The 26008-nt window shown below is 43.8% G+C and overlaps 1 protein-coding gene and 1 pseudogene across 2 annotated transcripts; both read left to right on the forward strand.

The window, feature by feature from the left end:
- On the forward strand, window positions 1-24562 carry ZNF346 (zinc finger protein 346). Of its 2 annotated transcripts, none has more exons than XM_065918253.1 (7): window positions 1-184; window positions 8331-8434; window positions 8989-9081; window positions 10835-10979; window positions 14948-15181; window positions 20865-20958; window positions 23092-24562. In XM_065918253.1, exons 1-7 carry the CDS (start codon window positions 10-12, stop codon window positions 23177-23179), a joined length of 933 nt encoding a protein of 310 aa, XP_065774325.1. In that variant the 5' UTR covers window positions 1-9; the 3' UTR covers window positions 23180-24562. The 2 variants fall into 2 exon arrangements, with proteins under 2 accessions (XP_065774325.1, XP_065774326.1); XM_065918254.1 differs by having other exon boundaries at window positions 14996-15181.
- LOC136156727 (U6 spliceosomal RNA) lies at window positions 3573-3672 on the forward strand (annotated as a pseudogene).
- Window positions 24563-26008: the final 1446 nt, after the last annotated feature.

Raw genomic sequence — 26008 nt, forward strand, 5'->3', positions numbered from 1 at the left:
GCGGGGAAGATGGAGTATCCTGCATTGGGCACGGTGGAGAACGCGGACAGCGGCGGGGCCCGGTCGTACAACAATTCGGAGGAGCGGGAGGGCCGGGAGCCGGATGGGCTGCGCTTCGACCGCGAGAGGGCGCGCCGCCTCTGGGAAGCAGTGTCCGGGTCGCAGCCAGTGGGGAGGGAGGAAGGTGAGTCCGGGGGCTTCAGAGGCTGGAAGCCCCTCGCCCGCCTGCTCGTTTTGCGGGGAGTGGCGGAAGCGCGGGGCGGGGACGTGGACCGGCCCCCAGGTCTACGGTCACACCCCCTGGCGCTCGGCCCGCCCCCTTGCGCGAGGCGCCAGGGGACTCCCTGTCTCGTGCACCACGCTATGGCGCGGGCGCCGTGGACCAGCTCCCCTGAAAAATCCAGGCTGCGGCACCCCAAGAATCGCGCGCAGATGGTCAAGGGCTTTCTCACGCTCTGGCCGTGGGCTTCTTTCCCCCGCCTTTGTCACCCACCAGAGCTTATCTCTTCCAGAATTCGAGGACTGGAATCTCTAGACTTGCCGTCTAGGCCATCTCGGAGACCCCCAGACCCTTCCCTACCAGCCTCGTAGCCCCTTCACCGTCCCAGTTTCCAGGTTCACCCATCCCTAATGTCTCTTGCCTCCCTTCTTTCATGCCCAACACTTCCGAGGGCTGTAGATGTAGAAGGTCGCCTCCTTACCTTAGTGTTCCTTCTGGACTTGGTGACTGAGTCCTGGCTTACCTCTGTTTCTTGGTGTCTCTTCTTTTGTGTCCACCAACGGGGTTCTTTTTCTAATATGGGGACCAGGAGCCTGAGAACCTGGCCAGGGAATTCTTTGGCTCCAGCTTCTTGTTTGTATCCCACGCTTGACCCAAAGTTGAGGAGAACAGAATACACAAGGCCACCTGGGGGTGCATTTCTGGGCTTCCCAGCTTGCTCTGCACTTGACCTGGCCCTGGATAAGATGAAGATAGAAAGAGGAGAATAGAAAGAGCGGCTGTGACCCCGTTTTGTGACCCACTTCACAGTTCTTAGCAGAGCTAGCTGCTTAACTCTAACCCAGAAGTACACAAACTGGGCTTTTGTGCTAATCCCGTCAGGTAATCTGCAGAGAAATCAGATTTCTCTAAAGATTTGTTTGCTTGCTGAGCAGACTAATTTTGGAAGTTAATTTATTTCTTGTGAACTGATTGCCATGGGATAAAATGAAGTTTTTTACCACATCCAAGGAAGATATGTTTAAATTTGGGGTGGTACACACGACAAACCTATACCCTGTATATGCTTTACCAGTTAAACTAGTCTTGTGTGACTCTTAAATTAATATGAGGCTCCTATCTCCCTCATTCTTATACTTTCAAACTTGTTTGGCACAGTTACAATTTTCCTTTCATTCATTTGACAAATACTCTCTTCCCAGGACTGACTGGAAATCAGAGCTGCAGAGATGAAAATACTGTCCTTGCCCTGGAAGGGTTTGTGGTCTAGTCCAGGAAGCAGATGCCAAGACAGTTGCAGTATAATGTAGTGGGTGCAGTAAAGAGGAAAGTCTAAGAGTTGGGGGTACACAAAGAGGAAGTGACCTTTGTCCTCAGGGGACAGAGCAGGCATGCGCTGAACCTTGAAGCAGAGAACACAGCAGCTGTGCTCTGGAAAGTGAACTGTTTATGTGTGTATGAGTGCACACAGTCACTAAAAGACCAATTCATTTCTCTGATCTCACTTTGTCCAGTGATTTGTTTGAGGTCTAGGTAGATACCTATAACACCAGGTCCTACCCACCTTGGGTTTTTTGTTTTCTCTTAGTTATAATTTTTGTTTTCTCATTGAGTTGTAATTTACACACCATAAAATTCACCCATTATAACTGTACAATTCAATGATTTGTAGTAAAAGTATAGAGTTGTATAACCCTAGTCCAACTTAGAATATTTCCATCACTCCAATTAGTTCCTTTGTGCTTTTTTTTTTTTTTTCATTTCGGAGAAGGCAATGGCAACCCACTCCAGTACTCTTGTCTGGAAAATCCCATGGACGGAGGAGCCTGATAGGCTGAAGTACATGGGGTCGTGAAGAGTCGGACATGACTGAGTGACTTCACTTTCACTTTTCACTTTAATGCATTGGAGAAGGAATGGCAAGCCACTCCAGTGTTCTTGCCTGGAGAATCCCAAGGATGGAGGAGCCTGGTGGGCTGCCGTCTATGGGGTCTCACAGAGCTCTACACGACTGAAGTGACCTAGCAGCAGCAGCAGCATTTATTATTTGGCTGTGTCAACTCTTAGTTGTGGTATGTGGGATCTAGTTCTCTGACCAAGATCAAACTCAGGGCACCTGCATTGGGAGTGTGGAGTCTTAGCCACTGAACCACCAGGGAAGTCCCTTTTTTGTGCTGTTTTACATTAAATCCCCACTCTCACCTCCTGCCCTTGGCAACCACTAATCTGTTTTCTGTCTCTATAAATTTGCCCTCTCTGAACTTTTCACATAAATGGAACATATAATACATAGTCTTTTGCATTTTGTTTCTCTCACTCAGCATGTTTTTGAGGTTTAGCCAAATTGTAGTGAGTATTAATACTTTATTGCTTTTTATTGTTAAATAGAATTCCATTGTATGATTCTTGCTTTTTTATCCTCTAATGATCTCTGCCTTTCAAGTGGACTGTTAAAACTATTAACATTTAATTTAGTTGTTGATATGGCTAGATTTGCTGTCCCTCCTTTATGACCTTGTGAAAATCAGCCCTCTGCTTCACATTCTAGATCTCTCAGCCTCTGCCCCATACATCTTCTGATTATCTACAAAATAGATACAAAATAAATCCTACCAATTAGGTGCTTTCTCATAAGATTTGGAAGGCAGAAATGTGGTGAAAATCACATTCATAAGACTATTGGTACTATCAAGAAAAATTGTAAAACTATAAGATCTTCCCACATCAGTGTTCCAGCATCCATTCTCCAGCTTCATAGGTTAAGAGGCCTTTTCAGTGACATGGAGCTTCTTACTTCAGCAAGGCTGCAGTGGAGGCCTCAGAGACTGTAGCTCACATGTTGGAACAGTCATGCATGCATTGTTCCTGGAGACATTTCCAGAAGGCTCAGCCTAGAACCTTCAGTCTTTCCAATATTTTCTAAGCACCTAATTGTTTGTATCAAACCTGTTCCCTGTGGTAATTGGTAGATGGATTAGAGTTGTATCTGAGCAACAGGGATGCACATTCAGGCTACCTTCTCAGAATTCTGATAACTCATATAAGTTCTTTTTCCCCTCTGTAGACCTTACCTTCCTCCAGCCTCATGAACTTCTCGCAGATTTTTGTTAAGTCAGGAATTCAGGAAAGGGTTCACTGGACAGTTCTGACTCAAGGTCTCTTTTGCAATTGCAATCAGATGGTGGCTAGAGCTGAAACAATAGTAGATGGAACTTCTGGAGGCTGACTAGGTGTCTCTTTTTTTCATGTAGTCTCAGGGTCTCTCCATGTGATTTCATGATGGAATAGTTAGGGCTTCCTCCCAGCTTGGAAGAAAACTGCTTACGTAGTGGCTTAAGACTTGAAGAACAGTGCTTGCTTCGGCAGCACCTACTAAAATTGGAACAATACAGAGATTAGCATGGCCCCTGCGCAAGGATGACACGCAAATTCATGAACCATTCCATATTTAAAAAAAAAAAAGACTTGAAGAGCAAATATTCCCAATTTGGTTCATTTTTATAATATGTCTTCCACATATCTATATGTTGCTTAGTGGTCAGCCAGTGATTCAGTAACACCTGGAGCCTCAGTCCTCTGCAGCTGGATCTGTGGGTATGTAGGAAAGGGCATTCAAAGTTCAGGCCATTTTAAAGTCACCCCTAACTTTTACTTTCTGTCAGGCTCTTTTGCATCACTTCTGTGCATGTGAACAACCAGAGTTGGCCAGGAGTATTTAGCCACCTTAGGCCCTCTTAGGTCCCCACTGCCTCCAGTCTCAGCCACAGACATGACCAACCTCAGGTTATAGTAGAGCCTTTGGCCTTTGCTGCTCACCTGCCTCTGAGACCATCGCTTCCACTGACATTATCAAAAGATCAGGGCATTGTGCACCACTCCAACTCAAGTAATTTCCTCTTTCGTGGGGAAGCTGTTGGTTCTCACATCCTGCCTCTTCCTGGTAGAACCTCTGACTGAGTGTGGGAGGTGATGAGAGCAGTCCCAGATCCCTGCTATTCTCATCCAGAGTTCAGCAGATGTACCAGCATAACTGCTTCCCAGATTGTTAAGTGCCTTTGATCAGTTTCCAGCATACTGAAGGAATTGTTTCTGTCAACTTTGTCCAGTTTTATAGTTGCTCTGGGTGAAGAAGATCTCCTCACTCTACTATAGCTGCAAGCTCCACCTTATACTCATTTTACGTTCAATTTCACTTTCTCTGCCTGACTTCTAAATTTGGAGGGTCCAGGACTCAAAAGCCCAGGGGCTTCCGTGGGATTGGTAAAGAATCCAGTCCACTCAGTGGTAAAGAATTTTTACTTTGCCTGCCAGTGCCGAAGACACTAGGTCAATCCCTGATCCAGGAAGAGTCCACATGCTGCAGAGCAGCTGTGCCTGTGTGGCACAAGTAATGAGCTTGTGCTCTAGAGCCCGCGAACCCCAGCTGCTGAGCCCACAAGATGGGACTGCTGAAGCCTGTGCACCCTAGAGCCCGGGCTCTGCAACGAGGAGCCACTGCGATGAGAAGCCCGCACCCTCCGCAACTGGAGCAAAAGCCCGCACAGCAGCAAAGACCCAGCACGGTCAAAATAAATAAATAAATATTAAAGTCCCAAGAACTCTTTCCTTTTCCAGCTACGTTAGGCATCCTCATCTACTCCACCACTTTAAACATGATAAATACACTGATGATTCTCAATTTGTATCTCCAGCTCTGACCTTTCCCTTGAACTCCAGGCTTGCATCTCTAAATAACTACTTGATATCTCTACCCATGTGTATGATAGACCACTCATGTTTATTTTTTTTTCATTTATTTTTATTAGTTGGAGGCTGATTACTTTACAACATTGTAGTGGTTTTTGTCATACATTGACATGAATCAGCCATGGATTTACATGTATTCCCCATCCCGATTCCCCCTCCCACCTCACTCTCCACCCAATTCCTCTGCGTCTTCCCCATGCACCAGACCCAAGCACTTGTCTCATGCATCCAGCCTGGGCTGGTGATCTGTTTCACCCTAGATAATATACATGTTTCGATGCTGTTCTCTCGAAACATCCCACCCTCGCCTTCTCCCACAGAGTCCAAAATTCTGTTCTGTACATCTGTGTCTCTTTTGACCACTCATGTTTAATATAGCTGAAGGAAAAGTCTTAATTTCCCCTCCAGCACTGTCTTCCTCCACTTCTTATTGACTTGTTTCTCAAATTCAAAACCTAGGAGTTACCCCTGACTCCTGTCCTACTTTACCCGCTCCATCCAGTCAGAGAAATTGGATGTCATATCTACTTCCAGAACATAATTCCAAATCTATCCACTTTTTCTCATCTCTACCGACAACCTGCCTGGTCCAGATTTCTGTCATCTGCTGCCTAGAAGACTGCAACAGCCTCCTCCCTGCTCTTCCTGCTTCCATTCCTATTCCCATACAGTCTGCTGACACAATGAACAGACTCATCTTTTCAAAACGTAAGCCATATCTTGTCATCTCTCATTGCACTAAGAATAAAATCCATAGTTCAGACCATGGTTTATGAGGCCTATACTCTTTGGCATTATCTGGTGGGATAATTTATTTCCTACCACTATTTCCCAACTTTATTTCCTACCACTATTCACTCATTTACCATATTGTATCCACAGTGTCCTTCTCTTCATTTCTTGCATATGCCAGACTTATTCTTGCCTCAGAGACTTGATTATTTTATTGAAGTATAATTGATTTACAATATTGTATAAATTTCTGCTGTACAGCATAGTGATTTTTTTTCACACTATTTTCCATTATAGTTTATCATGGGATATTAAATATAGTTCCCTGTGCTATACAGTAGGACCTTTTTGTTTAATTCATTCAACATATAGTGGTTTGCATCTCCTAATCCCAAACTCCCAGTACATCCCTCTCCCACTCCCTCCCCTTGGTAATGACAAGTCTGTTCTCTATACCCATGAGTTTGTCTCTGTTTCATAGATAGGTTCATTTGTGTCGTATTTTGAAATTCTGCATGTAAGTGATATATGGTATTTGTCTTTGTCTGACTTCACTTAGTATGATAATCTCTAGGTGCATCCATATTGCTGCAAATGACATTATTTCATTCTTTTTTCTTTACCAGCTGAGCCACTGGGGAAGCCCTATTTCATTCTTTTTTATGACTGAGTAATACTCTATTGTATATAGGTGTCACATCTTCTTTTTCCATTCATCTATTGATGAACATTTAGATTGTTTCCATGTCTTGGCTATTGTGAATAGTGCCACTATGAACATAGAGGTACATGTATCTTTTTGAATTATAGTTTTGTCTGGATATATACCCAGGAGTGGGATTGCTGGATCATATGGCAACTCTGTTTTTTCAGTTTTTTAAGGAACCTCCATGGTGTTTTCCATAGTGACTGTACCAATTTGCGTTCCCCCAGCAGTGTAAGAGAGTCCCTTTTCTCCACACCCTCTTCAACATGTGTTATTTGTAGACTTTTTAATGAGGACCATTCTGGGTTACGCATTTTATTAGATATTGGGGATACAAAGTCATAAATGACATGGTCCTTACCCTATTTAGTCTCTGGGAATCAGATTCTGAATATCTTGAGAGGGAACCCCATCTCCTTTAATAAAATAATCCAACATCTCTAGGCAAGGAGAGGATGACTGGACCTAACATTTTCCCCTTGTGGGCTTTGCATTCTGAGGAGCCTCTCGCCCTCCCTTTAAAAAGCTCTCAGGGGCTTCCCTGGTGGCTTAGTGGTAAAGAATCCACCTGCCAATGCAGCAGACACGGGTTCAATCCCTGATCCAGGAAGATCCCGCATGCCACACAGCAGTCGAGTCCATGTGCCACAACTGTTGAGCCTGTGCTCTAGAGTCCGGGAACCACAATGCTGAGCCCGTGTGCCGCAGCTGCTGAAGCCCATGCACCCTAGAGCCTGTGCTCTGCAACAAGAGAAGCCACTGCAACAAGTAGCCCCTGCTCGCTGCAACTAAAGAAAGCCTGCGCACAGCAGCGAAGACCCAGCACAGCCAAAGATAAATATATAAAAATTAAAAAGCTCTGGCCCAGATCTATTCATGGATCCACTTCCTTTTGTTTCTCTGAGGATAGCTGAGGCAGTCAGTCTTTCAGAAAAATTTACCGAACACTGTAGGAGAAAAATGGGGAAATAAACAAGGGACCCCAAGGAGCAGAAATATAGCCAGACAACACCCCTTCTTCCCAAAAGGGCTGTTACAAATAAGCTTTAGTTCTTGCGGGAGAAGTACTTTAAAAGCTCCCCACCAAGAAGTACCTTAAAAGTTCCCCAATAAGAAGTACCTTGAAAAAAAAAAAAAAAAAAAGAAGTACCTTGAAAGTTCCCCACCCAAAAGTTCCCCACCCAAAAGTTCCCTCCAGGAAATCTTATCCACTTTTTGATATAGAGTAGAAGATAAAAAACATGGATTTACCATCTCATCATGGTTTTCTAGACTTATCCCTGCCTCAGATTATCAATGTCATGATGATAGAAATGTCTGGAGTGAGATTTTACTCCCTCCTCAAAAAGCAAGGCCTTGTTTTTCAGGTGTGACAATTAAGCACAGGTTAAAACTGTGGTTTCCTACAGTGTGGAACTTACGTGACATATTGAGTAATTTTAGATATTTCAAAATCAGATCAAGAACAGTAAGAGAATTATTTCCTTTTCAAGTCTTTCAATCCTTCTATTTCTATCTGAGAAGACATCTCTGTTGGTTGCTACCATGTCTTAACACCTCTTCTCACAGTTGCCACTCTCTTAATGTTCCTTTTAGGGAGCTCTGCAAGCTTCTCACACCAGTATCTAGCTAGAATTATTTCCTTTTTAATGTGTTCATTTTTATTGGTTTTTACTTAAGTTTGTAATTTAAAGACTCCTTTTTAAAAGAATTTAGTAAAGAAAGTTGGCCTACATAAAATTATAAAGTAAGTTATAGGTTCGGTGGCACAAGAATATAGCCTGAGTCATGAAAGCCCTTAGGGGAGGGGTGGCAGATTTAATAGTATGGCATTCCATTATTCAGTGCCTGCATTTGAGGCAGCGTTCAAAGACAGTGCTATTGAGGCAGGTTTTTAACTCATAGAGCTTTTATTTTCCTCTCTAGTGGAACACATGATCCAGAAGAACCAGTGTCTCTTCACCAACACCCAGTGTAAGGTTTGCTGCGCCTTGCTCATTTCTGAGTCCCAGAAGCTGGCACACTATCAGGTATGCCCTTGTACCTTAGTACTTTCTAGACCCAATGCCAAGCCCGCTCTTTTCTCTGCACAGTGAATTCCTTCTTAGCCACCCAGATGTTGCCTCCATGCATGTTGGCTTAATTTTTGACTGAGCCTTAATTTGACTGATTGACTTAATTTTTCTAAGTCTCATTTCTCCATCCAAATCAAGATCATTGTACTTATATGTTCCCTTACAGCTTGGTGTAGTAGAAAGTCTATGCTTTGGCTTTAAATAAACCTGTAGTTGAATCACAATTCTGCTACTCATCTTGGTCAAGAAACCTCATTATCTTCAGCCTCAGTTTCCTTATCTATAAGATTGAGATGATGATAATTTTCTCATAAATTTTTATGATTAGATTGGGCAGCATCTAAGTACCTGATAGAAAGTAGGAATTCAACAAACTACGTTTTCCCCCTACCCTCTCCTCCTCAAAAGTTTCTGTGAGGATGAACCACTGAAAATCTAGTAGATATTTTTGAGTGCCTCATATGAAATGGCATTTGGGTATCTTTGATCTTTTTCCTGGGTTCTTACAGAGCAAAAAACATGCGAACAAAGTGAAGAGATACCTAGCAATCCATGGAATGGAGACACTAAAGGGGGAAATGAAGAGGCTAGACTCAGATCAGGTAATCCAGCTGCCATGTTGAGACCACTCGCTTCCTGATGAAGCCAGGCAGGTTGGTGTGGTGGAAAGAGCGTGGGCTTTGAGTCAGACTGACTTGGCTTCAAATCCCAGCCCTGTTGTGTGACTTGGTCAAGTCTTGATCCTTTCTGAGGCTTGATTTCTTCCTCTGTAATAATGAGGATGCTAATATCAACTACCTTTTAGGATTTTTCTAAACAAAAATGAAGGAAGGTTTATTAAAGCACCCAACACAGAGCCTGGCACATAGTAGGGGCTCAGTAAATGGAGCCAATGTTATACATTACACCGAATGGTTTGTTAGAGTAGGACAACTGTCCATGCCCTACTCAAGAAGAGAAAGCAGAGGGAAACCGGAATGCTTACTTTCTTGAGATCCAGTGGAAAGAACTGAGTTTAGCCCTTGAATATTGGGAATAAACAAGTGGAAGGAACACTTTTCCAAATTCTTGCTCTGATCAAGGTGTAAACATGTTTGCTTTTGCCTTAGCAATACTGTGAGAATTATGCTGAAACAACCCCAATCCCTCAGGTGTACCATTATTTTTGTTCCATGGCAGGCTGTGCAAATATTATGGGATGAGAAGTCAGCAGAGTAGGGCCAAATACTAGCTCTACAACTTACTGGTTGGGTGACCTTGAACAAGTCACTTAACCTCACTGTAGAGAGAATAGTTGCTACCTTGTAAGGATATTGTGAAGTCAAATTACAATTCCTAATGGATGTTCAGTGAATTAGAGTTTATATGACAAACTGTGCCTCCCTATCACAGGGGCCACAGGTTTGGAAGGGCCTTGCTTATCCCTTTTCCACATTCACTGGACTAACCCCCTAGTTGCCCTCCTTATGATGTGGAATTCAGAAAGACAAGATCAACTCTGTGGCCCTGGGCAAGTCACTTCATCTCTTTATATCTCCAATCCCTCAACTCTCAGAGTGGTCCAGTAGTTCAAATGAGATCACAGACTCCTCCCCATCCAACAAAGAATGATTCAACCCCACATGTTAATAGTACCAAGGTTGAAAAATCCTATCTTATATGAATATTTTATTCAGAGAGCAGACCTGAAAGAGATCCTGGAAGCCCTTAATGTAGGCTTGAAATACATTGTTTTCTAGCCTAGTCATAATCATCAAATAAAATCCAATGGTCTGCTTGTTCAGTAAACCCTCAACATCTGCTGTGTGCCAGTCTCCACCAGGGTGCTAAGGATAGGAAACATAGATGAGTCTAACGGTCTTTGCCCAGGCGTTGAACTTTAGTCCTAAGCTACGACACTGTCAGTTTAGGGTGACATGTGGTATGATAGAGGTCTATTTAATGTATTCCAGGAGTATAGAGGAAGAATAAAGTCAATTCTTCCTGGAATAATCACACAAAGCAGGTTGATAATTCTTTACTGAGTAACTTTCTTGAGTAAAAGTCTCTCAGAAGAGGTGACATTTAATCTGGGCCTTGAAGGCTAAGCAGACATATGCCAGGCAGGAAAGAAAGGAGGATCATTCTAGGCAGTAGGAATGGCCCAAGTAAAACATGGAAGTAGCAGAGAACAAAACGGGGAATGGTGAGTAGTGCATGGGATGAAGTGACTCAGAAAGAATCCAGAAAGGTAGGTTGGGGTGAGTGTGTGAAGAGGGCCTTGAAGGCCCATTCTCCTACGGGCAGTGGGGAACCAGTGGAGATTTTCTGGCCGGGCAGTGGCGTGATCAGACCTGTGTTCTTTCTCCTAACCAGAAGAGCAGCAGAAGCAAAGACAAGAACCAGTGCTGCCCCATCTGTAACATGACCTTTTCCTCCCCTGTCGTGGCCCAGTCGCACTACCTGGGGAAGACCCACGCAAAGAACTTAAAGCTGAAGCAGCAATCCACTAAGGTGGAAGGTACTGGTTTCCTGAGCGGTGCTATATCGGGACCCCTCCCGTCCTCAAGGCACCAATGCCAGGTGCTCCCAGAAATGCTCACTGGGGCCACAGACTGGAAGAGGTTGAACTGCTTTTGAGAGCCCTTAAAAATATCAGAGTAGACACAGCTTCATTGAAATGCAGCCTCAGAGTCATACTCACCTAACCTTGCTTTCTTTGGTTATATCAGTCTTTCTCTATAGAAGCTTCTTAGCCCTGAGCTTTTGTCCTTACAAATAGTTATAACTCAGGAGTGCCCTAGTCCTCCAGGCTATGCCCACCAGGAGAGCATTCTATCTCCTGCCTCTCTCAGTTAGATTTTTCCCTCCTAGCATCCACCTGCCCTTATTACCATGTATTCCAAGTTAAAAGTTAGATTCTTGTCTTTTTTGTGTGCTCAGGTTATGCCCTGTTCACTTTAATCCTCAAAGCTGCCTGTTCTCGAGACAAGGACTTGCCTTTCAAAGCTAAATACTTCAGCACTGCCATTACTGCCCAACAAACAGTGTTTGCAACTGCCATGAATTCATTCCCAGTGCAGTGACTTCTAAAATAACCCCCTTTATCTTGTCACCACTGGGGCTCAGCTTTCACTTTCATCTCATTAACTGCTGACTTTTTAGGATTTTATATCTCTGCTAACTGCAGTTAGTCAAGACTGAAGGTTCTTTGATCTTTATTTCATTTTTTTCTAAGTAATTTTTCTTCTCTATGTTGGACCAAGAGGTAGACTATACTATCTGTAATAGTTGTCCTTTTTTGAATTGCTGTATTATGAAAACAAGATAATTATGTTTTAGAAGACTTTGAAGAATAGGGTAAAAAAAAAATCACTCATAATTATACTGTCTTACCACACCCAAATCTAGTATTCTAGCAATGAAACAACAGATGAAGTCATGGATGCCCAAGTTTAAATCCTGGCACTGCTATTTTCCATCTGTATGACTGACCTTCTTCATGCCTGAGTTTTCTCACCTATAAAATGTTGATAATATCATCTACTTCATAGGTTATGAGGACGAAATAATGTATATAAGGGCCCTGAGACATAATAGATGTTCAATAAATGACATTTTAGGATGTTTTGTTTTGTTTTGGTTTTGGGCCATGCTGCACAGCTTGCAGGTCCTTCGTTTCCCAAGTAGGGATTGAATCTGGGCCCCAGCAATGAGAGCGCCAAGTCCTAACCACTGGACTGCCAGAGAGTACCCAGCAGGTCCTATTGTCAGTGTTATCAGCACAATCAAGATAGTGAGTGGAATCCCCACGTAAAATGCAATGGTTGATCAGGCATTCACCACCCAGAGCATGTCATTGGCCTTGCTTCTGATTTGTTCATCATTAAATTATACTAGTACTAGTTGCTTTTTTGTGAAGTGAGTGTTGGTACTATTTATGGTACCAAAAAGATTAAACATTAGGCCAAAGGAAACTAGCTTAAGAACAGAACTTTATAAGATCACTTATCTTTAGATTTATATGAACTTGTCTTTCCATAAATGGGAAAATTCCCTGGAATATTCCTGGTCCAAAGATTCCATATTGAAGAGTTTATTTTTCATATTTACTTTTGGCCCTTGCCACATAACAGATGTGTTTTTATATAGTTACAATCATAGTTCATGTACCATTTGTATCCTGCTTTAACTTTTAATTTTGTAGTTAGAGCACATTTCCATGTTATACATGAGTTTATAACTATATTTCTGAAACTAAACATTTCTCTAATGTAAAAGTAATACAAGCATATTGTAGAAAGTATGGGAAATATAGATAAATGGAAAGAAAAATACCCATAATTTTTACCATTCAAAGACAACCACTGTTAACATTTTGGAGTACTGTTTCTCCTATAATCTTTTGTTATGTGTATGTGTGTATATCTGTGTCTATATTTCTTTTGTGTATGTCTAGATTATGTATATAAATGTAAAATACTTTAACCTTATTGTTTTTATAAAAACAATGCATACTCCTCATTGTTACTTCTAGTTCAAACAGTGCAAAAGGTACAAAGAGAAGAGTAAATACCACCCAAATCCTACCACCAAGAGAGAAACACTGTTAATATGTTGGCAGCATTTCAAAATACCAATACACACATACAGATTGCACATATGTCTTTTAGTAATGATATGATCATATTGTGTATATAATTTTCTTTTATACTCTTTTCACTAATAGAACATATGTATTTCTCCATGTTATTAAAAAGTTTTTCATAAGCATTTTTAATGACAGTATCCCATTGCACCGCATTCATTTAACCATCCTCTAATGATGAATATTTATCTTTTCTCCCTCTCCTTTGTTGCTATTTAAAAGTAACACTACAGTGAACAGTCCTGTAGAATTCTCTTTCTATATTTCAAGTTGTTTCCTGAAAGAAGACTCCCATAGCTCTCATTTTTATTGGATGTCCATTAAATGGTTCCTCCAACTTTAATTAACCATTCACCTCTGATGTTCTCTTTAGAGAATGACCTTTATGTTTTAATGACTATGATTATCTCTTCTGATATCAAAAATCTACATTCACTGTAGAAAAGGTGGAAAATACTGAGAAGTATCCTTTTACACAATGCTCTTGGTTTTTCTCTGCACATTACCAGTTGTCTTACAGAACTAAGGAGAAAAGAAATAGTTTACTATGTAACCTGCCTTTTTTTTTTTCACTCAACACCACATACTGTATATTTTTTCTTTTATTGAATATTCTGCAACATGTACATTACTTTTCCAGTGACTTATTGAAATAATGACTAAGGAAAATTAATAGCCAGGGGAATTAAGAGTCTCTGTACTGGAAAACCATTGTAGGAAAAGCCAGCAACTTTCTTCTGGCTTGTTGAAAATCCTCAAAACTTCCCCCATTGAAGTGGAAGAGATGAAAGAGCATCTGTGTGTGTGAGTGCTGCTGAACTCCACCCCTCCGCCACCGTTGGTGGGGGTTCTAGGCCACGTTCTTAAAGCAGTGGTTACTGGACTGGTACCATTCCAGCCATGTGGGCTCATTAGTGAGCCATGGCATCCACTTTTTAAAGCAGCAGTGCAGCCTATAGTCAGGACGTTTGTTGGCCCACAGGAGGCTCACACATATGTCCATACCAGGCTCTGATTAACTGAATTCATAGACCCGAGCCAGGGGTGTTTTCTATAGGTAAACACATGGGCTGTAGCCTTCTTGTCTCCCTGCCACACTCTGGCAGCCTGGCATAGCAAAGCAGGCATGGTCTTTAGGATCATACAGACCTGGATTCACTCATTAACTGAGTGATCTTAGGTAAGTCATTTCACCCATCTAAGCCTCGGTTTTTCTCTGTATCGTGGCAAGATGATACCTACTGCAGAGCATAATTCTGAGGACCAGAAGAGAAAATATATATACAAAGCTCATAACTAAATGTCAGTGTCATTCTCCTCTCCCCTACTCAGCCTAGAAGGCAGTGTAGCTTAAAAGCCCCCCTTAGTGTGGTGCCTTTTCTAAATGACCCTCTAGACCCTCAGGATGTGCATCTGTGCATTGGCTTCCAGATCTATAACTGGGGTACTTTAAGGATAGGAATAAAACACCCACATTTCTTGTTCTATGTGATGTGACATTCTGGGGAGTTCTGAGGGATGAAAAGACTGCAAGCATGTATATCTCTCATCTATTTTAATTTGGCAGATGGGTAGCAGAAGTGCAGAACCTCCTCGGAATATGAGAAAGTAGGGATTCATGTGCCTAAAGTAGTTTAAGCTGCCAAACAAAGGAGCCGGTCTTTGGGTTCCCCCGTATCTTCTCAGTTAGAGAAGATTTTCACTGTGTGATTCACACAGGCAGTGCCCCATATGCAAGTGTGATTAACTAGTGACCCAGCCTTTCTTTGCATTCAGCATACATGAAAGCCTGGCACCTTCTGGGTTTTTTCATTGTTTCTGTTTGAACTTTCTCACCACAGCTCTGTCGAAACGCCTTACAAACCCTTTCCTTATGGCCTCCACCTTAGCCTTGCACCAGAATAGAGAGATGATAGACCCAGACAAGTTCTGCAGCCTCTGCCACGCGACTTTCAATGACCCTGTCATGGCTCAGCAACATTATGTGGGCAAGAAACACAGGAAACAGGAGACCAAACTCAAGCTCATGACACACTACGGACGGCTGGCCGACCCTGCTGTCACTGACTCATCAGGTAAGGGGCCTAGCTCACACCCAGAGCCGAATCAGGGCTTGACTGCTAGAGCTCCCTGGACCATCAACAGTATGCCTTTCCTCTTTAGGTCTTCTGAAGCAAGCATTGCAAATTCAAATGCTTGCAAAAGCTAGATGGGAAATTTTGATAAGTGAAAAAGCCAGGAAGGGATGTAGTCAGCTGAAGAGTACGTGCCTCTCTTAGACAGTGCTAAACATTTGTTACCGTATCTTTCAGTTTTTCGAAAAACTCTGGAAGCCAGATTTACAGCTGACCCTCTTTTGCTCTAGTCCCTGCCCCTCCTTTACTTGGTCCTGCCTGGCCATTCCCTCTTTGTCTCTTTTTTGTTGGCAGGATTCAGGCACTGCAGTGTTTCAGGCCGCTTAGCTTAACTTGTATCCATTCTTTTCTTATCTCAAGCCAAAGCCTTCTCCTTGTATTCACCCTCCTCCATTTGTCTAAGGCTAAATTACCATGTTTAATCCTAGAACTGTATCCTAGATATTTTTTTCTTGCTTAAATCGTCTGATTTCTTTACAGATCAACTAAATTCTTTCATGAAAACCTAGGTGGGGGGAAAGGTTTTAATTTAATATCAAATTCCACTTTGATACTAATGTATACAACATAATTTGATCCCCACAGCATTTCTATAAAATAGTTGTGATTTTCCCAATTTACAAATAAAGAAGATGAAACTCAGAGTGACATGCTCAGGTCTTACAGCTGATATGACCTGATGTTAATAAATGACAGCATCAGTTGGGGTCTCTAGCTCTGTCTGATTCCAAAACGTAAACTCCTTCCCCCTGCCTCCAGCTTTGAATGTACTTGGCTGGAGGCACTCCAAGTACAGGGTTTCAGCAGAAACATCGAACTGACTCTGACCCCCTTCTTACTTACAGAGGTGGGGGTATTGACCTAGGAAGTGCAAGCAGGGACTTCCGCTGACTGGACTTCTGCCTCCCAAACGATTTAGGTTGTTTGCAGCTTGGCTTTTTTTCCCTGCTGGCTTCAGTCCACCCTTGTTCATTCATTCTTTCAGACAGTCATCCTGCACTTACCAATAGCTGCCATAGTCCAGGCCTTAGGCTAGATGCTCTCACATGTAATTTATCTGATTTAATCCTCACAGCAACTCTGTTGTGCACATTTGATTATTCCCATTTTACAAATGAGGACATTAGCATCAGAAAGATGAAATGGTTTCTTCTGGTTCCCATGCTAGACTGTGGCAGCCAACACTGAAATCCAGGTAAGGTTCTGTGTTAGGTCCACAGAATAGTTTCCATGGGGTTTCTGGCATGTATCATGATAAGTATGGGTCAAATGTGAGATGACCCAGCGTGTCCAGATGTCTTCTACCAGGGTGAGATGCAGCATCTACCACGCAGATTAAACAAGACGGAGTTTGCTTTGTACTCCAGGCCCACATTTCTCTCATTTACTCAAGAATGCGAAACTAAGCCCTGCATATCATTCAGGTAGCCAAATCCTTCCAGTCGCTGGAGCTCTCAACATTTCTTCTGGGTTACTGGAATCCTCTTTTTCTGTACCCCCCCCATCACCTTCGCTCCCTTCTTTAGGGCCTTGCCTCCTGCACAGATCAGGTCTGCTTTCCCTGCCCCCTTCTGATCCCCTAGTTTCTTCAACCTCTGTACATGGGACAGGCTTTCAGGTCTATTCATTTCATATAAGTCAAGAAATGTTTGTTGAGCTCTTTCCTAGTATACACCAGGCATTGTGTGTATAACATATATTAATCACATGTCCATGTTCTTACGGAGCTTAGAGTCTAGCAGAGCAGACAGGCATTAACTACAAGTGTGGCAAGCTTTAGAAAAAGAAACAAATGGTATGCTATGAAGATAACTTAAGATGGAGGAGCAACGTTCAAAGGCTCCCAGAAGCAAAAGGGATAGTGTGGGGCAACATGATGCTGGGGAGATGAGCAGGTGTCCAATCATGGCATTGTAGGTCATGTTTGAGATTTGAGCCTTTATCCTAAGAGCATTGGGAAGCCATTCACATCTTCAGCATTATTAATTAGAGCATTCTAGTTACAAAGTGGAGAATGGTTTAGAATGAGGAGGAAGGGTAGTAGAGAGAGACAAACAGTGAGGCTGTTGCAGTAATTCTTAGTGGAGAATATGGGAGCTTGGACTAAGGTAGCATTAGTAGAGATACTCAGGAGTAAATGGATTCAGGAGGTAGGTAGGAAGTAGAATTGGCCATCCAGTGTGGGAGCTAAAGGAAAGCAAGCAGTCAAGGTTTAGCCTTAAGCCATGAGGTGAATAACTAGATTTTGGCAGCCTGAGTTTAAGATACCCATGAGATATCCAAGTAGGAATGTCCAAGAGGCAGTTGGATATATAGGTGTAGACCTAAAAGAAAGGTCTCGGTTATAGATATCACCATTTTGGTGGTTAGAAACTGCTAAATATTGGTAGTTTCATATGTTTGAAGCTAATAAGTGGTACTTGAAATCAGGGAAATGAATGAGATCCCTTAGAGAGTTTGAAGAGAAAGGAGCGAAGGGCCTAAGATTGATCCCTCTGAAAATTCTGATGTGCTATAAACATGGATGAACCTTGAGGATATTATGCACAGTGAAATAAATCAGTCACAAAAAGACAGTTCCTATATGATTTCACTTGTACAAAATATCTAGAGTAGTCAAATTCATAGAAACAGAAAGTAGAATGTGGTTGCCAGAGATTAGGAGAAGGGAAAGATGGAGAGTTTAATGGGTGTAGATTGGCAATTTCATAAAACTGATAAAAGTTCTGCACAGTAAGGTGAAGATACTTAACATGATGAAAACACAAATTTCTCTAACTCAGAACTGTCCTTTACCATTAACTGAGTTGGACACTTAAAATAGATTGGATAGTAAACTTTCTGTTATTTGTATTTTACCACAATTTAAAACAGTAAAAAAAGAAAGAAAGAAAACCAATATTGAAACCTCCTCTGAAACTGGCAATAGTAAACGCTGGAGGTCAAACAAGAGACAGCGAAAGAAACTGAGAAGGAACCAGCGAAGGAAAATCAAGAGTGTGGCATGCCGAAAGCAAGGGCAGGAGACGGACGGAGGGGGTCTCACCCATGCTGTCAGGCCCTGTTGAGAAGCCAAATACTAAAAGGTTGCATAAGCATCCATTTTGTCCATTAAGTTTAGATACAGGGAAGCCTCCATTGGCCTCAGAAAGAGAGTGTATGTGTGTAGGGGGATAGGTTGCAGAATAATTGAGAGGCAAGGAAATGGAGAAGCAGTTGTAAACAGGGCTTTCAAAGTCTTGGCAGTAAAAGGGAGGAGATACAGGTGCTTTTCCAAATAAATCAGATGTTTTAAAATGAGCTCTAGTGACTTATTCTTCATAAAATCACAGGGGGAAACCAGAATATCAAACATGTCAAATGAAAACCAGATAAAAATGGATGAGTCTGGGTACTGAACAAAGCTGTTTTTTAGAAGCACCAATGAATTCTTCACTTACCCCAAGTGATGATTTGAATCCAGCTTATAGATCAGTATACTCTGCAGTGAGATGTACTTTGCATAGGAAAGTCCAAAGACCTGTGGTGCAGAGAAAGGATGGGGACTGCACAGACCAGAGGGCAAATCCAGCTCTGATCCCAGGTCACTTAACCTCCCTGAGCTTGCTTTCTGCTCTGATAAATGGAGAGAACCACCTACCTATCTTCCAGCATTGTTATAAGAATCCAAGGGTATAAGTATCCAAAATTTTGTCATGGTGCTTGGTGTTTAATAGATGATGAGTGAGCTGTTGTAATCTGGGCTTCAGTGACTCTTAACCATTGGTGGTTGTTACCCCCACACCAACCCCAGGTTCCACCCTGGACCTTGCAGGGATGGTGGTTCTGCTAGTCCATTATGAGTCTTTTGCCTGTTCGTGTTGAACCATGAATTCTAGCCTTCTGTGTCTAAAAAAGACCTGAATTCTGATTGCAATAATTTTCCCCTTAAATGCTTTAAAAGGATATGTCTTCCAGGAAATACCTGAAGGTACAGAGAAACAAAGGTAGTTGGGAACATTGGCTAGCTTATTGAATTAGAGGAGATTGTTGGTGTTTCCAGCTGCCATGGAAGGCTGGTTAAAAGATACCCTCCACTTTTTTGCCAGCATCACTCATGGAACCTATAAGAGTGAAATACAAATAAGCCAAAACCTCATACTTGCTGGACACTTACTATGTGTCAGTTACTTTTATTTGAATGATTACAGTAACCTTATAAGGTGATACTAATATTAACTGCATTTTATAGGTAGGGAACCTAAGTCTCAGGGAAGCCCCACTTGTACACATCTCAGAGAGATTAAGTATCTAGCCTGTGGTCCTACAGGTAAGAAATGATGGAGCTGGAGTTTGAACCTAGATGATCTCACTCCAGAGCGTGAGATTTTAGGACGGCAGATGACAAAAGGTGTGTCAAAGGGCTCGTGAAGTCACGTGCACAGTTGCCTGCCTTGCGCAGCTGGCACCAGGCATGCTGGGCAAGTAGAGCCTCGTAGTCAGTCCTTCCTGTTGGCCATTCACTAGCTGTGTTCGTGGACATGTGACCATGCCTTATTTTCTTCCTCTGTAAGAGAAGAATGGTTTTCATGGGATCCTTATGAGCATCAATCAAAATAATATGAAGTGCATGACTATATCACACAATTAGTAAATAATAACTGCTTTTTATTGTAAGTATTATGGGTATGGTATAATTGGTTTATAGTTGAGAAAAGCTGAGGATCAGAAAGGCAAAGGGATTTAGCCAAGGTCACGTGAATGCAGAGCCAGGAGTCCAGCCCCATTTCTTGGCTCCTGACCCATGCTCTCGCTGCTAGACCATGTGAGGAAAGGCCACTTTGTCATTGGAGCAGCCCTGTTAGTGAGAAAGGGTATCTGTGAGCCCCACGGTAGAGAGACAGATTAATTTTCCTTATAGGCCTTCTCATTAGTTACTGTTATTGCAAGCCCAAGGAGAGGGCTGCCTTCCCAGAGATCTCTCATCTATGGGCACAGTCAAGGTGGAAAAGACAGTTACACCAAATGTCACCTCTTTGTTCTATCAATCATTTATTTCCTCAGCAGGTAGCTACTCTGGACCAGGCTCCATGCTGGGACTAAGGGTACAGGACAGGGGACAGACAAGGAGGTTCTCAGCTCCAGGGAACATACAGGCATACATGTGCCCCTGATCATTGGGGCCTCTGGGATTCTTACCAGGACCAACAACCTAAGCTCCCTCCACTCTTGCATCTTCAGAAGAGCATTTGCACATGCTGTCTAAAGCACAGAGTCCCCAGGTCCCTTCTTATTGGATCACTGAGCATCCTGACTTTTGCGTGTGTTTCAGCCGGGAAGGGCGAGCACAGGGTCCCCGGGTCCCTTCTTACTGGATCACTGAGCGCCCTGACTTTTGCGTGTGTTTCAGCCGGGAAGGGCGAGCACAGGGTCCCCGGGTCCCTTCTTACTGGATCACTGAGCGCCCTGACTTTTGCGTGTGTTTCAGCCGGGAAGGGCGAGCACAGGGTCCCCGGGTCCCTTCTTACTGGATCACTGAGCGCCCTGACTTTTGCGTGTGTTTCAGCCGGGAAGGGCGAGCACAGGGTCCCCGGGTCCCTTCTTACTGGATCACTGAGCGCCCTGACTTTTGCGTGTGTTTCAGCCGGCAAGGGCTACCCGTGCAAGACGTGCAAGATAGTGCTGAACTCCATAGAGCAGTACCAAGCTCACGTCAGCGGCTTCAAACACAAGAACCAGTAAGTCAGCACGCTTTGGAATTCACGGGTCTGCAGCAGGAGCTCGGGGCTTCCAAGTCAGAACAAAGCCAGGTACTGCTTGGCTTAAAAGGAATCCTGGCAGTCTTCTTTTTAGTTAAAAGAAGAATCCCCTATGTGGGCTCTCCTGTCAGCTTCTCCCCAGCCTTTAGACCTGTTGAGCTGAAGGTTTTAGTAGAAAAACATAAATGATTCCCTTAGTGGTCTCCTAAATTTTTTGGCAACATGTTAACAGTCGAACTGGGGACACTCCCCAACCCCAACCCACCACTGGCTTGAAGACCCTAGTCTTCACTGCCATTAGTTCTTGGCAAGAGCTCCCTCTACAGGTTATTACCAAATATGACCAAGTCCGGTCCTTGATCAAATACTGTACACCTCCGAGTGGTAGCCCAGACAGACCCAGTCTGACAGACTCAGTCCCTGCTCTGATAACCTAACAAAAACAATGACCGTGCAAACCACCAGTAATTACAAATGGTGATGAGGGAAGAGACTTAAAGGGAAGAAACTAACAGAGTTGTCTGTTTGTAATAATCTTGAAAATGACTCACATTCTTTGGTTGAGCTCCTGGTCTGTTGCAGGCCATATGCCAAGCAGATTCTCTCAGGTAATCCTCACAATAGGCTCAGATGGTTCAGTCCTTGCTTCTCAGAAGGGTAGTGTGGACGGTGTGCCACACGTAACCTTCAGAGATAGGAATTATCCCTGTTTTACAGATGAGGAAACAGTTTCAGGCAGATCTGCTGAGATGACTGCTTTGACTTTGGTGACTGGCTCTGCATTGCTTACAGAGCTGAGTGAATTAAAGGTGGTAGAAGTGCAGAGTGTTAGGCTCAAAACGTTCTTGGTCCTCTCTGCTCTCCCACACTGTGGCTTTATTGATAGATACATCTTTAACTGGGAGAACTCATGAGGCTCCCCTTAGAGATGGGTTTGAGGCAAGCCCTCGCAACTTGGCTTGCGTCTCACTTTCAGCATTGCAGCTTGGCTGGTGACAGTTTTGGCAAACAACTTGGAACCAGTCAGAACCCTACCGTGGGGCTACCCAGACTTGAAAATGCTAGTGTTGTTTACTATTTTCTTCTTACACTTTCCAGCTGTATGACCTTAGGTGAGTCAATAAACCTCTTTGAGCCTCCAATTTCTTTTCTATAAGATTATGGTACAAAAAACAAAACAAAGATTATAGTACAATTTCTTGAACACATAATTCAGTCTCATTTAATTTGCAACAGTATCTCTGAATTAGGACTCCCACCCTTTGCAACCCAAGGAAACCTAATATCAGATAGATTAAGTAACTTGCCGTAGATCTCATGGTTACTTGGAGTTAGACCCAATATTCAAACCTCTGACTCCAAAGCCCTTTCATTTTGCTCTGCTATTTCCAAATGGAGCTCTTCTTCCTCACCTTATGGGATGAAGTAAATGTTAGAGATAATATATGTGAAGTCCTAGTCCTGATAGGAGGAGCTGTTAGAGATAAGCTCTCATTCATTCACCAATGGTTTATTGTGCACCTATTATGTGTCAAACCCTGTTTTGAGCACCAGGGCTATGGTAGGAACCAAGACCAATGCTTTTCTCTGATCCTTTTGATCCCTCTCTGATGGTAGAAAGAGATCCTAAACAAATCCAAAACAAATCAGACAGTATCAGGTGATACTAGTGAGGTCATGACTGGAGAGCCACTTGATTCCATGTGCTGGGGAGAATGGTCTTCCTGTCCCATCCAGGTCATGAGGGCCCCATAGGCAGAAAAAGTGGTTCAGTATAGAGGAAACACATGGGCTTCAGTCCTGAATCTACCACACTTTAAAACAGCTTACTGTGGGCAGGTCACTTATACTTTCTGAACTTTAGTTTCCTTTTATATAAAATGGGGGTGCTGGTCCCCCTGCCTGGCAAAATTAGCATGAGAACTAAACAGGATACTGAAAACAGAACACCCGACCTTGTGCCGGCATGCAGTGGCCCTCAGTAAAGAAGAGCTGCCCTGCTTATTACTCCACACCCTGAAAGAGCTGTACTACCATTAGAATAAGCTACCTAGGATACCATCACAACCACCACAAACTAAGCCTATGCCTTTGTTCCTTCTCAAATCACAGGTCACCGAAAACAGTGGCATCACCTCTGGGCCAGATTCCTGTGCAAAGGCAACCCATTCAGAAAGACTCAACCACCTTGGAAAACTAGAGGTGTTTCTGTCCAGCAACCCAGGTTGAACCAGCCATGAGCCAGCTTCCTGTTACTATGGTCAGCCCTTGGCTCCCTCTTCCTCCTTTCTTACACCTGGAGAATACACAGGCCTGAGGCAGGAGTAGACCATAGACAGCCTCTGATTGGCCCAGGCAAATCTACTCCTCCTCCTCCCCTTTGGAATCGGCCCTGTAGGTCAGGGTAAGGGAAGCAGAAATGTTGACAGGACTTGGGATTTCCCAGGATGGTAATTTGGAGGATGACCTTTCCCCTTTGTCAGCCCCTCCAAGCTGTATGTCATGAGACCCCAGGCCTGTCTTTCCACTAGAGATCACTTTTCGACCACTCCCTGCAGCTAAAGAACAGAGGTCTCCCTAAGCTCTAGGCATCTCCAGTGAAACCCGGAATTTTCACTCCAGGCCTCGGCCTGAGTAGGAAAGGACAGATGGAAGTGGCTGCCACACGTAGGCTTGGAGTTCATGTGACACTTCCCGCCCCCCAAAGAGCATGAGCTTTCCTGAGCCTAGTATCCGATGCTGGCCAGTTGTCCAGATTTCTGCCCACTGTGAAGTCTCCTCCTGGAGCAGTGACACAGTCCCGGCAGAGCACTGCTATCCCTCTTTCCCCTTCTCCACAGTTCCTGAATGGTGCTAAGGACCTGCAGCAACTGGGGAAAAGCTAGAGCCGAAGGAGGCCTCAGTGCCCAGGGGGATCACAGAAAATGCCAACAGAGGCCTTTCCCCTCCTCCATCAGAGGTGCTCTGGCACAGGGTCATGTGGGAAGGTCCCCACGTAAAAATTTCCTGGGTGGCTCTCTCCCTTTAAAGGGAAACTGCCCTCACGCCAGCCAGCTCCGAGGTTGACCGCTGTCCTTCGGCCCTACTGGTCCTCTCGTTCCCCTTGCTCAGCGGACCATCCTCCCAGGCTGCTGTGGTGCTAGTCCTCCCCCATCATCCTCTAGGAGATTCTGGAGACCAAGGAGCAAGATGGACCCTTAGAGGAATAGAAGAGAGAGCTGGTGTAAGCTTCTGCAGTGAGGAAACAGCTATGTCCCCGACCCCAAATGTAGGTTTCTACAACACTGCTGTGCTTTATGGCCTGGGACTTCACTGGGAGTGGACTTTACCTCATAGCTTTCAAACAGGAATTCCATGGAGGGTCACCTTCTGGGTCCCTTCTCACTGGGTCAGAGAAGTCCACAGCTGCTCTTGTGGGCTCCTCCCCCCACTCCCTGTCCCTTCGCCTGTAAATGCCTTTGTGTATTGTGTGTGTGTGTGTGTGTGTGTGTGTGTGCGCGCGTGTGTGCGTGTGCGCGCGCACGCTTAGGCTCTATCTTTTGGTCACTGAAGCATCTAAATAAAGAATTTCTCCCATAAGCCAGACTGCAACTCAACAGATTTGGGATTTGAATCGTCTATCATGTGTATCTTTACCCTTTGCTCTGTCCCTGCTCAGACTTCAGCACCCTAAGTAGTGATTTTAGGAGCTGGGACAGAAACAGATATCCAAATTGCTTGACAGCTCTGTAGAAGTCCTACGGAGTCCAGGTGCCCTAAATTCAATACAAGCCTATCTGCTTATCTACCTCCCCCTATCATGGAGGGCCTCACAGAGGTCTCTAGAAGGTTTAAGCTGGGAGTCTACTTTGTTTGAAATGATCGTGTGGCTGCTATGTGAGAAGGAATTCAGGGGAGCAGGAAAGGAGATGTACAGGGAGACCAAAATGGATGCGGTGTCCAATTTGACTCTCTCCAGGCTAACTCCTTCAGGGTAGAGACCTAGTGTCATTCATCTTCATTCCTCTGATGGACTGAGTGGTTTGTCATGCAGTGTTTGTTGAATGAAAGAATGAGTGAATGAGGATGCATAAGAAGAGATGGGCTTTTCCTGCTGAGCTCATTCATAGCAGTAGGCTGGTTCCATGGAACTTGTGATTCTTGGGAAAACCTTCTCCATGACCCAGAAATGAGCTGGGAAAGGAGTGTATGCAATGACTTCAGCAGCCTTTTTTGCTTCAGACAGCCAGATCTGAGGAAGGTGCCCAGGCGGCCTGAACTCCTATTCTTCACTCAGCAAACTATTCTTGGGAACCTGCTCTTCACCAACCGGGAAAGGCCCTACATAGCTCTCAGCTTCCAAAGCCTAGACTGCTATAGCAGTTTGCCCAGAGTCCTTCTACTCCAACCAAGATGTCATGATCAGCCCCACCTACCAGGCAAGGAAGCAAAGGGCAGAGGGGTGAGTGAGCTGCCAGAGTATGAGCCCTTGCCTGCAGGATCTCTTAGTCAAGAATCAAGAGTCCTACCAGCTGTGTGCCCAGCCCTGTTGGCCTGGGGATGCAGGAATGAAAATTCTCTTAGAGCCCTTGGGTAGCTCGTACAGTCAAAGATCATTATGGTGATAGAGGGTTATAAAGGATGCTCTGGGAATGCACAGAGATGCAGGACTAACTCAGCCAAGGATATGAAAACACTGAAGAAATTGTGAAACTAGCATTTGATCTCTGTAACAACCTTTTGAGCTAGGAGATGATACTCCATTTTATAGAAAAATAACAAGGTTAAAAAAGGTATAGCGATTTGCCTAAGGTCCCACTGCTAAGAGCAAAATGGAGTGTAGAATCTGGTTCTTTAGATTCCTTGTCTTTACAAACAAGGACCAGAGTACTTCCCCCATGACCCCTGGGCCTGCCTCACTTATCTGTCAGGGCCACGGTCTCACAGAGTGAGTAGCCACTCGGCAGGAGCGGCAGCGGCACCATCAAAATGAGATTGGACAAGGCTCTATGGTTATTTTATAATCCCAGCCCCTTTCCCTTCGCATAAT

Source organism: Muntiacus reevesi, chromosome 1 (genome assembly GCF_963930625.1).
Source record: "Muntiacus reevesi chromosome 1, mMunRee1.1, whole genome shotgun sequence".
NCBI lineage: Eukaryota > Metazoa > Chordata > Mammalia > Artiodactyla > Cervidae > Muntiacus > Muntiacus reevesi.